Source organism: Cariama cristata, unplaced genomic scaffold (assembly GCF_000690535.1).
Source record: "Cariama cristata isolate BGI_N322 unplaced genomic scaffold, ASM69053v1 scaffold35697, whole genome shotgun sequence".
Classification (NCBI taxonomy): Eukaryota; Metazoa; Chordata; class Aves; order Cariamiformes; family Cariamidae; genus Cariama; species Cariama cristata.
Window position 1 is genome coordinate 1 of NW_009625558.1, and position 12034 is coordinate 12034.

The 12034-nt window shown below is 50.0% G+C and overlaps 1 protein-coding gene across 1 annotated transcript; it reads left to right on the forward strand.

Annotated features, from left to right (window-relative positions):
- Positions 1-1997: 1997 nt before the first annotated feature.
- PA2G4 (proliferation-associated 2G4, 38kDa) lies at positions 1998-10597 on the forward strand. Its single transcript, XM_009703653.1, is given in 13 exon segments — positions 1998-2013; positions 2016-2162; positions 2774-2879; positions 3107-3176; positions 4294-4386; positions 5146-5209; positions 6780-6858; positions 7882-7960; positions 8288-8421; positions 9039-9133; positions 9629-9756; positions 10187-10240; positions 10532-10597. Coding segments are annotated over 13 exon segments (1131 nt in total).
- The last annotated feature ends 1437 nt before the right edge of the window (positions 10598-12034 follow it).

Genomic DNA, 12034 nt, shown 5'->3' on the forward strand with positions numbered 1-12034 from the left:
GTTATTTCCTTGTTACTGTTATTTTTTTAAACGCTTATTTTTGCTGTATCATTAATGGTGGTTAGTTGCCCCTCAGAGGGGTGACAGCTGTTTAAAGAGCTGACTGGACCGGTTCTGTGAGCTCTTCCCAGCGTTATGAGCAGACTCGGTAGTGGCATGTCCCACACTAATTGTTGCTGACTTTGACGCTTCTTTTTAAGTCATCGTTCCTGACGGTAACTCGGGCTGCAGCTCAGGAGAGAGACGTGGGGCTGAGAGCCACAGCGATGTGGGTTCCCCTTTGGGGAGGGAGGTCACCGCTTTGACTTCTCTGTCTGCTGGGCAAACTGGATTTAATGGCGTGCCCCCAGTTGGGCTGTGTGAAGGGGCCGCCTCTCTTCCCATGGGGAAAAGGCAGCTCCGTCGCAGCGTTTCTCCTCCCTCATGGGTGGTGTGAGCGTGTTGGGGAAGAGCAAACCCAGAACTGTGGCAAAAAGTTCAAAATGCCTTGGGCTCTTGTCAGAGCGAGGTGACTTGAATGATATAAAGTGCTTTTAATTCCCTAAACGGAGCACCGTGGAAGGACAGAGTACAATTAGTAGGTGTTCCACGGCTCTCCATTTATCTTTGCACTGTGTTTGTTTTAACATTAACTATTCTTGCCTCTCTGTGTCCTGCCATCCACTGAATGTGTCTTCATCAGGGTTTTGTCTGTACTTAAAAATACTCCCAATTTGTCATTATTTGTGATGCATGGAAAAGTGACTGAAGGGATTTGAAATTTAATTGATCACGCAGGTGAAAGACTTCAGGTTTTTACTTAGTGTCAAAGAAATTATGAAAACCCGCCTCCTCGTAAACATCCCCTTCAGCACTTCCGAAATATTTATTGCTGTTGTCCCTAGAACATGCGCCGTCAGTTACAGAAACTCCCCCCAACAGAGGCGCTTCACAAAACAGCCTCTTGTACAAACAATGTGCTCGGAGAACGAGGAGAAACTGTGAGGATACCTTTTACCTCAGGATCTGAAAACAGTTCTGGGTAAGCTTTATGGCTCCCTGTAAAGTGTCCCAGCTGGAGAGAGGAGGGAGAAGGGGAAGGAGCAGCTCAGGAATCTGCCAGTGACAGCCGGAGCCCCTCATCCTGCGGACTGGTGGGGAGGCCATCGAGATGTGGCTCCTCCAGCAGCCCCTGGGGCCCTGTATGACCAGTGAGATGTGTTTGTGGATGTCACTCTGCAGCATTTCACCCAAAGCCCCCGCTTTTACCCTCTTTTCCCCCCTTATCCTGTAAAGCATGAGGCACGCTGTCATCTACAGCAGAACCAAAATCCTGCTGGGACTCACAGGCACTAGAAGAATATGCCCAAAAGTGGGTGCAGGTGGCAAAACTTCCTCTAACCTGCAGCGTGGAACAAGGTGTGTGGAGTTCCTTGTGTCGGGCAGCGTGCTGGCAGCTGCCAGGCCAGAGCAGGAGCCACGTGGGTTACCTTTGAAACATGTTTCTGCAGAGTAAGGGACTAACGTAACTGGCTCTCCTGCGCCAGTCCTGCGCTGCTGCCAGCTCTTGTGCCCGGCAAAGTCTTTCAGCTGCTCCATACCTCTGGTCCCACACGTCTGCCACTGCGGCCCCTGCTTCTTTGATGTGCTGCGCGTCCTGTCTCCCAAGTAATTTCCAAACCTGTTTCTGTAGCTCTGACTTCTTCAGAAAGAATGTGGGAGAGCGGTGTTTCTGCTTGGCTGCTTTGTTTGACAGACCTTGGTCTGCGCAGGCAGGTGTCTGAAGCTGCAGCGCTTCACCTGCGCAAACCCCAACGTACGTTTGTTTGCTCACGCTCTCTGTGAAAACGTTCTCGAAAATAAAGTCAAAATCAAAGTGGGATTTCTGCCTGTCCACGGTCCTTTTGGTGAAAAGCTGAGTCCAGAGTCTTGTTCTCTCTTAGAAAACAAACAGATCTTTCTGCCACAGTGCCGTGTGGTGAGCGTTGGTGTTAGATTTAAGGCTGCATATTGTTAACATGCTTCGACAGCTCCGTGTCTGTGTTTGAATTAAGGGGTCCTGCGTGCGGTGGTTGAAGCAGCGAACTCTGGAGCATCGGTTCTCTGCCTGTGTGAGAAGGGGGATGCCATGATCATGGAAGAGACTGGCAAAATTTTCAAGAAGGAAAAAGAAATGAAAAAAGGTGAGGCCTGCTCCAAAGATATTTTCAGCATCGTCCCGTTGGGTGGCTGGTGCGAATGGGCAAGAGCAGAGAAAGCGCTGCTCTGTGCTAATTAGCGTAACAAACAGTTTGCAGTTCCCAGAAAGCCAATTTTAACCCAAATCCTCCTGCCTGCCCTGCTGGTAAGCATCACTGATGAGCCTCAGCTTCCCATTTCAATGCACCCAGTCATCCCCATTGAAATGAGAGTTATTTGGTCAGCAACGTCCTCCCTTTGGGAAGACCTGCAGTATGGTTATCGCTGGTCTGTAGTTGCTGTGGAAGTTGTGTGACGCTCCAGTGTGTCACTGAGAGCTCCCTGGTTTCTCTTCTGGAGACTTGAGGTCCCTTTTGCAGGTGTGTAACTGTTTTGGATGTATTTCTTTGACAGCTGGCTGGGCAAAAAGAGCCGGTGCGGGAGCAGACCACGCGCTGTGTTCCTCGTGGCTCTCTGGCTAGAGACTTGTGTAATGGGGCGTTTTACAGCACTTCAGAAACTTAAATCCTGAGAGACGATCCACACTGGCGGGGCTGCTGCCTGTCCCGGGTGTGAGGCTGCAAGATTTCATGGAGTATTTTTTTTCCCATTATAGGTATCGCCTTCCCAACGAGTATATCAGTAAATAACTGTGTCTGTCACTTCTCCCCCCTGAAGAGTGACCAAGACTACATCCTCAAAGACGGAGACTTGGTCAAAATGTAAGTGTCTTGGTTATACTTCTTGTGAGTTTGCTGTTGGCGTCTGGGCTTTGCTTTCTAATCCTGCTCAGTGTGTTAAATACTTCCTCGGCATAGCTAATTAAGGAATCTAATAGCTAGTCAAACGAAGTGCTTGAAACATGTTGAGTCTTCTGATGCTTCTAGAAGTCACACAAATTTCCTGAGCTGTGATGCCCCACCTGTAATTAACTTTCTTTGTGTTGCAGTGACTTGGGAGTCCATGTCGATGGCTTCATAGCGAATGTAGCACACAGTTTTGTCATAGACGCCTCAAAGGTAGGTTTTTAATGGAGCGGTGTCTCTTGCTGCTGCTGCTGTACGTGTGGTCTAAAGGAGAGATTAAAAAGCTGATGTTCAGGTGCCTCCGGTTCCAAAGGCAGCACGGAGCCTCGGAGAGGCGTCCGCTTTGTTTCGCAAAAGCACCACGGGCCTGGTGTCACAGCAGTGATGGGGCGAACGCCGTCCCTTTCCTAAAAATTATTCAGCCCTCCGGAAAGTGAGGGCTGACGTGCTGTTTCAACATGTGCAATTTTACAAGGTTACAAATAATTTGAGACAAACCACGTGTGAGTAGCACTGCAGCGAGTTATTTGCATGTAGAATAGCTGGGGCTGTGGGGTCGACTGGGCAGACTGGTTTTGCTGCCCCCTCTACTGGCCGAGGCACAGGGAGCCGAGTGCCACACTGCTGGGTGTTGCTGCCTTCATCTGTGCAAACCTGAGCTCAGGGGTGACCCCAAAACGAGCCCCTGCTGCCCGCTTTTCCTGCTTACACGTGCCAGTGTGAACTTTACTCGCCCGGGGCTGATTGCAGCCTACAGCCCCGGCACGTGTCGGTGAGGGCACCGCTGTGGCAGGCATGGTTTGGTCGGGCATTTTGGCAGTGACACTAAGCCACGCTTGTGCAGTGGGAATTACTGGTGTGTGTGTAAAGTTGTCGCATAACAGGTTTTTAGTTGTGGTCTTGGGAATGATGGTTTTTCTCCAGTGGCTGTGTTGGAACGACTTCATGGGGAGAAGCCAAAAAAGTCTTCATGTCTTTTGAAGCATATTGAAATCTTTCTAATCCATATTTCTGGCTGCAGGAGAGCCTTGTTCTGTTGTCAGTCTTTGACAGTGATGCGCTTGTACTAGGGTGTCTCTGTTAAAGCTCATGAGAGAGACAATTTGGTTGTGCCTGATACTCATCTGCCCTTTTAACAGAGGAGAGACTAACGATCCAGCTGCGAAGCCAGAAGCCTTTCCACGTCAGAGCTAGATTTTTCCCGTTCACGCAGGGGGCGGGTGTCCCGTTAAATGGAGAATCTCCATCTCTAGACACTCAGAACAGCCTTCTGGCTAATAAGAGGGAAGGGAACATACCTTAAAAAGCCTTTATTTTCCTGTTCTTCCAGGAAAACCCTGTGTCAGGCCGTAAAGCTGATGTCATCAAGGCGGCTCATCTCTGTGCTGAAGCTGCTCTGCGCTTGGTAAAGCCTGGAAACCAGGTGAGTGACTGATATGGGGGAAAATATGTCTGGGCACGGGGCGAGGAGTTCAAGTACAGCCGCTGCCTGTGCCGCGCTTTGTGCATAGAAATAAGAGTGTGACCTTGCCTGGGAAGAATTGCCCAGCGATGTGGGGAATCTGGAAGCAGCTGCCTGCAGACAGCTGAGCTGCTGCTGGGGTGAGCACCGTCCTGCTGGGATGGGTTGCAGTGACGCTTCCGTCAGCTGCTCTGGCTTCCTGGTGGGACCCGAGCTCTTCCTTGTGCGATGGTGGCTTCGCAGAGAAGCCTGGGTGCTCCCACTTGCTGGTCGTTTCCTCGCTGAAGGCAGCTGGGCACGCACAGCAGCTCTGCCGAACAGCGCTTCCTTAAATCTCCCACTCGCACCTCTCCCTCGCCTGCTGCTCAGGCGCCTCGGCAGTCGTAGGTGATCTCTTTTGTCACTGTGTTACTATTCCAAATACACTTGTGTCGCTCTTAGTTCCTAGCGTAATCCCCTAAAGAGGGATGGCTTGTGCGAAGGCACTGGGCACAGCACGGGAGGCTGCGCTGACCTCATGCTCCATGTCATTTTTGTTGATATGGGATTAAAAATGGAAGCCTGACACTTTCTCCTTTTTTTGGAGGTGTTAGAGCTCCAGTCAGTTAGAAAGCCTGCCTGTTTTATCACAGAACACTGTCGAGTTAGAAAAAAAGCAACTGTCATGCTTGCAGCTTGAATTTTATATCCTTAATGTCTTTCCATGTGTCCTTCGTGCAGAACACACAAGTGACAGACGCGTGGAACAAAATAGCCCACTCGTTTCACTGCACGCCGATTGAAGGTAAGGATGGGGGAGCAGCTGATGGGAGGCAGCGATGTTTTAGCTACACTAGGCTGCCCTATTCCAATTCTGGGAAACGTTTAATGACTACGAGTCCTAGAACGCCATCTTTAAATGCAGCAGCCTTTGCTAAAAAAATTCCCTTCAAAACCCTCTAGATTCTCCTTTCTCTGTTTTTTTTTTATTTTTAAAGATGCATTAATCTAGGAACAATAGACGCAGGCTTCCGTGGCTGGTAGGTCGTGTCCTGGCTTGTGGAGCTCCGGCCAACCTTGAGCAAATCGTGTGGCCCTTTACTTTCATACTTGACCACTCGTAGTTAAAACCCCTTTAGCAAATACATAACAGAGCTTGTTTGTAGTGCAAGAGCCGCTGCAAAAGAAGTCCATAGATGTGCAGGGTATGTAATTTCCTTCCAACTCTAAACTGATTCACGTTCTCTTTGCAGCATTGATAACGGGCGAGTGGGAAGGTGCTGGGATAGCTCTGGTAGAAAGGAGACTGCTGGCTTCTTGTCTGAAAGGTGGCGAGAGAGCTTAGCCTGACGTTTGGCACATGCAGATGCTTTTCTCCCAGTCGATGACATCACTGTCAAATGGTTCTTTCAGCCACAATTAAATTGGTCCATTATTAGTTAAATTTCCTGAAATACCGTAAAGCTGACTTGTTCTCTTCGCTTGCCTTAGCCCAGTCTTGGAACATCGGTTCCCTGTTCCTTGTGTGGGATGGCTTTGTGGGTCTTCTCAATGCTTTGCTCCTTTCTCTGTGAAAAAACATGGCATCAGCTGCAGTGAGGAGGCGGCCGCTCGCACTGTCAAGGGAGTTTAAGCAGCCACTGTTTTGGAAACAGTCAAGTGCCGTAATTATCTAGGCACTGGCAGCAGCATAAGGCCCCAGTTGATGAAAACAAACGGAGCTGTTGGCGGCTGGGGTTGTGCTTTCCCTTCCCGCCAGCGGCAGCCGTCCTTCCTGAATGGAGACATGCGACTCTCCCTGCTGGCTGGTGGCTTGGGGAGCAGAACAGGAATGGCTGCGAGTGCCTCTTCCTAGACTTCAATTTGAAGGCAAACTGTAGGACAGAAGGAAAAAGTGAAGCAAATCCCCCCCAAAATACCCTTTGAGTGGTGTACAGCCGAGCTACTAGGGAAAGGACCGAAAGTTTCCATTAATTTGACATCTTTAAAAACACCCAAGGGTGCGTTGCACGTGCCTGCAGGTTCACCTCCAGGCTGTTGCAGCCCACCGGTGTAGGGCTCTGCCTTATTGAGAAGTGTCAGCACTCGAAGGGGCTCGGTGGCCAGCTGCACCTCTCGCGGGAGCTCGCAGCTCCTCCTCGCTGGTGAGAAAGCGTTGCTGAAGTCGGAGTGGGCTTTGGGGAGCTCCGTGTCCGTGCTAATGCACTCGATGGTCTGTGACTGGGGGAGGCTGAGGAAGAGCTAGAAGACCGTTTGCTTTGCTGCTCACTGTAGCTGGGGGCTGCAGTCCCGGGCCCCAGGGTGTTAATAATGCAAGTCGCTGCGTTAACTGGCTTGCAGCTCAGAGGTGTTAATGGATTCTCTTATTGCGGCAGGGATGCTGTCACACCAGCTGAAACAGCATGTGATCGATGGAGAGAAAACAATCATCCAGAACCCTACAGACCAGCAAAAGTGAGCATCACCTCTGGGGCTGCTGCTTCCAGCAGCATTTGGGAGGGGTGTGACTAGGTGCAGAATGGTGACCCTGTTTCTCGCTGCGGTATCAAGTGGGGGATATAGCAGGTATATTTAATTAAACTGGGGTATATAGACTGCTCCTTATATGGCCTCTTTTTTGTAGTCTGACCCAGTATGGCAAAGTCGTAGCTTGTTAGCCCTTGAAGTGTGGCTCTGCGTTTGGGAGTTGTTCTGAGAGAGAAAGGCTGGAAGTCACTGACACGAGGTTCCTTCGCTGGCACCTGCGAGTGTTCTTGGTTTCTGTCCAGTTTCTCGAAGGAGCCTGCTGGAGGCTGCCAGCAAAATAACCAACTGTTGCTGGTTGTAGCAGTGGATGCTCATCATGAGGAGCTGTGCCAAGACCTGTCGTTTGTCTCGCAGAAGCTGTCAGGAGCCCACTGGATGGTGATCGCTGTCAATAGCATCTCAGGATGGTTTTGAACTAATGAGCTGGATTTGCCATTCCATTCTGTTCCAGCAGCTCCTCTCCCTCAGGGATCCCTCAGGGTTGGGTCTCACACTGAATATTTAGAGCTCAGTGGCTTTAAATCCAGCACTTAAACTGTAAGTTCTCAGACGCAGCGATGTACCAGGTGTGGCGGGGCTCTTAGCCGGCCTAGGACGTGACCACAAGTTCAAAGAGCTGGTGCTAAATGGTCTAAGAACCCTCCCACCCTTTACTGGGGATGGAGCTACTTGTCATGGGCAGGAGGAGCACTGGCTTGTTGTTATTTTTCTCTGCCAGCCTGTCACTGATAGCTCTGCAGCATGGCATCTTCCACTTCTGCATCTTCTGTGCCAGCTTTTGGTTTTCTGGTCAGGGTCCTGGCTGCTGTAGCACCGTAGCACTACTTTTCGCTTGTAGACCTTCTCTGGCTAAGCCCCGTGTGAGCTTGTTTGAGGTACTGGAGCTGGGTACGAGGTTTTGTCTTCTTTATTTACCATTCTTTAACTCACCAAACTTTGTTTTTCTTCCAGGAAGGACCATGAAAAAGCAGAATTTGAGGTCCATGAAGTTTACGCTGTTGACGTTCTCGTCAGCAGTGGAGAGGGAAAGGTGAGTTCGGTGCTTCCTGGCATGTCGTTCCTCTGTGCATGTGGTCAGAGCGTCCATGTTTCAGGATAGTCAGCATCATCAAGTAGTGCTAACAGCCGCATCCTTGTGGGTGCCAGCTCCAGCCCGGGAACACTTGTTGCCTGGGTATCGCTATGTCTTTTTGGGTGGAGCTTTTTCCATCCAAAATATTGAGGTGCACCTTTACAGCGTCGGAGTACGGACAGCGCTTGTCTGATGTAAATGTCCCAGCACATGCAGACAGTTGGCTAATCTGGCTGAGGAAGCGCTGCGCTGCTTTCCTGGTCTCAGTGCTATTTGCATTTTCAGGCAAAGGATGCTGGACAGAGAACTACAATTTACAAAAGGGACCCTTCCAAACAGTATGGCTTGAAGATGAAAACCTCCCGTGCCTTTTTCAGCGAGGTGGAGAGGCGCTTTGATACTATGCCATTTACTCTCAGGTATTTGCTCTTATTCGTGGCCTCCCTGTGCTTTGTGTGAGCCTACAGACCATGCTGACAGCAAAACCAACCTGCTTTCACCATTCTGTCACAGAGGAGGAGGCAGCCTTTGCCGCTTTACGTTGGGGTTTGCTGCATTTGAGCCCAGGAGTGGGTGTAGGAAGGATGTTACAGGCTTAAGCAGGAATCCCAGGCAGGGCCTGAGGATTTGATAATCTCCTGTGCCTTGCGTGGCAGGTGGGGAGCTGGGAATTGCATTTAAAATAAAACAGAGAGGGGTGAAAGCAGTGTCAGGGTGCAGCATGCAGGGGCGAGGCAATTCCAATCAATTTTTGTACATGATGTACTCTCAAACAAAGAAAACAATGTTCACTTGATAGACTCTGTTCATCCTTAAATCCACTTGCCTTTTCCAAGCTCTGGAGGTAACGGTTCACCCAGCAGTTGCCTGCTCTGGCAGTCTGCTTTGTCACTGCACCACGATGCTGCCGGGACGAGGGGGATGCAAGTGAATGAAGTCTCCAGCCTGACCCTTGGGACAATTCTGAAACCTGCGGGGTGGAATCTGGCTTCTAGGAAAGGGCCTGAGCTCAGGTGTGGCTCTGTCTCCTCCGCAGGGCATTTGAGGATGAGAAGAAGGCCAGGATGGGGGTGGTGGAATGCGCCAAACATGAGCTGCTCCAGCCTTTCAATGTCCTCTATGAAAAGGAAGGTGAGTGCTGGCAGTGGGAGGACTGAGAGCCGGGCACAGACGGGTGCTCACCAGACAACTGTCGGTGGCTTCTGGAGTCTGGTGAGACCGGTGCTGACTCTGTCACTGTATAAATACCAGAGATGCACTTCAAGGGCCCTGGGATTTATCCTCTAGGAAACTCGCTACCCGTTGGCTTCTGGATCTTGTTTTGGAATCATTCCAGTGATGAGATAAAATTTTTTTGTGGAGTAATTTCCTGGGCAGGAGGAGAGATTGATGGCAGAGGCTCTCTGGTTTGCTTACAGAGCAGGCTTGGTGGGGTGGTGCTGAAGGAATCGTTTTGCCCTGGCCTGGGGTAGGTTTAAGAAGTTCCTATGAAATGTTTTTTAGCAGTGACAGTGTAGAAATGGCATAGGAATTGAAACAGTGTCTGTTTGGAAATATCTGCCCAGATACCTGGTGGATCGGATGTGCCAGGGCTGTGGTGTAGTAACAGCTGTTTCTGTCTTGCAGGAGAGTTTGTTGCACAGTTCAAATTCACAGTGCTTTTAATGCCCAACGGTCCTATGAGGATAACCAGCGGCCCCTTTGAACCGGAACTCTACAAGTCGGAGTTTGAGGTGCAAGATGGAGAACTGAAGGTTGGTTTAAAAATAATAATAAATAGATGTAGCACATCACATGAGTCACCCTGCCTTTGCGTCCCTCGGTGTGAAAGTGGGAAGTGAAATCTGGAAGACTCTGCAGGGAAGAGGCTGAGGCGTGAGCTTAAAAAGGAAAAGATTTGCTTGAGACCAGGTCGGGCTCCTGTTTCCTGCATCAAGTGGCTTGATAACGACACCCAGCCCTTTCCTAGGAGCGGCTGAGAAGTCCCAACAGCCGACTCCAAGGCCTCATACCTCGGCGGGGTGTGAGGCTGTGGCATTCCCCATCTATCACTGCCTGTGCAGACTTACCACCGTTCCCTCGGTGGCCGGTGGTGCTCGTTCCACTTTAAAGGCGTTTACCTTTATCTGCTGTCAAAAAAAGGAGTCTGCTTTCTAGCTTCTTATGTTTCCTTTCTGTGTCCAGGCCCTTCTACAAAGTTCTGCAAGCCGGAAGACCCAGAAAAAGAAGAAAAAGAAGGTAATTTGGTCACGTTTTGTGTGGATTAGTGTCACGTTATCTCCTGCAATCAACAGCGCCCAAATGCTACCCAGGTCCTGCGTGGCTGCGTTTTGGGCTCACCTCCCAGCCTGCCTTAAAGAATACCCTGGTGATCCCCGGCTCGGGGCAGCCCCGTGGGAAGGGAGGTCCCCCCTCCTCTTGGTCCCTCGGGGGGGCTGTGTCCTACCTGCTGCCAGCATTGTGGCTCTGCATGGTCCCTGTGCGAGCCCAGCCCCTGCTCTGACCACTGTCGTGGGTTTGTTTCCACAGGCCTCCAAGAACGCAGAGAATGCAACCACGGGAGAGACAGCGGAAGAGAACGAGGCTGGCGACTGAGCAGCTCCTGCTCCCTCCATGTAGCACCCAATTCACACACACTTGCCCCTTTTCCCCCCTGAAAAACAGAAGCAAAATAATCTAGCACTGTTTGTCTCTTACGACCAAACAACAAACAGTCTGGACTTCCCACTGACTACAACCAGCTCCTATTGACTTTGCCAATGAGGGAGGATTCTCTCAGCCACTTCAGACTACTTAAAAAAAGAAAGCAGAAAAATAAAATCAGGAGTAAAAGTCTATATCCACTCTTTCTAACCTTTTATACCACCCATACTTGTTGAAGAGGTGAACAACTAAGCCGATCCCAGTGAGAGAGGGAGTGTAGAGAGCTGCCTAGTTTCTTCTTCCTCCTCTCTTTTTTTTTTTTTTAAATTTCTCCCTTTACAGATTTTCTTGGAGGAAAAAAACCAAACCAAACAGCTGATTACGCCCAAGAAAAAGTGCCCTGTGTTTAGTGATACGGTACGCGTGGACGGTGTAAGGTGATCTGCCTCGCTGCGCTGTCTCTGCTCCTCCTGGCCGTGTAGGCATTCCTCTCTGTTACTTTGGCGCAGAGGATTTCTCATTTTTCTTTTAGCCTCTAGATTGTACATTTGTAATTGGGAAAAATATCAAATTATGTCCCCTGTGAGACCGTAGACTGTTCCGTCTACTCTGTTCTGTCTCCGCCTTGATTTTACGTATAAACACTCTATTTTTTAATACACCGCTGTGGAGAGCTTGTTTTTAAATTTGACTGTCCACCTTGCTCGGAAGCAGATGACATTCCCCACCCGATAGGTCTGCAGAGGGGCAGGAGGCAGGCGAGCTGACTGCCACCCAGCAGTGGGTTTTAATTCCCTCATGTCTCGGGGAGTTTCATTCTTCCCCGTGGCCGGTTTCCGTGACCTGTGAGCACGTTCCACTCTTGCACGTGCATTGACAGCTCTCAGAAGGATCTCCTGTCCGCACACGCTCCTCTGGCAATAGGCGAGGGAAGTGCTACAGGAGCTGGTGGACTGAGGTTAGAGTCTGGCCAGGGGTATCACTCTTTTATAGTAAGTATTTTTTTTTTAAAAAAAAAAAAAAAAGTTCTCCCTTTAGATACTTTGAGTTACATGTAGTTGAATGTGAGGGGTTTTTCTTTGCTGATACCTGCTGACTGGCTGGCTGGTTATTCCCCTGCTGTAGCTGAATTTGAGAAAAACGCTTGCCTTTAAAAACACTCCTGGGCATCTCTGCAGGCACCGTGCTTCCTTGCCAAGATCTGGGTTTTCCACCCCAAACTCCACACATGCAAATATTACCAAAGTCAATAAAAGAATAAATGATGCGCTATTTTTTTTCTGAATTTTTCCATCTCTCTCTGCTCCTGTTCTTGAACTCTTCTGGCTCTGGCGGTGCCGTGGGGCAGGTGCAGAGCCAAGGGGCTGGGGACGGCACGGGCTGGATGTG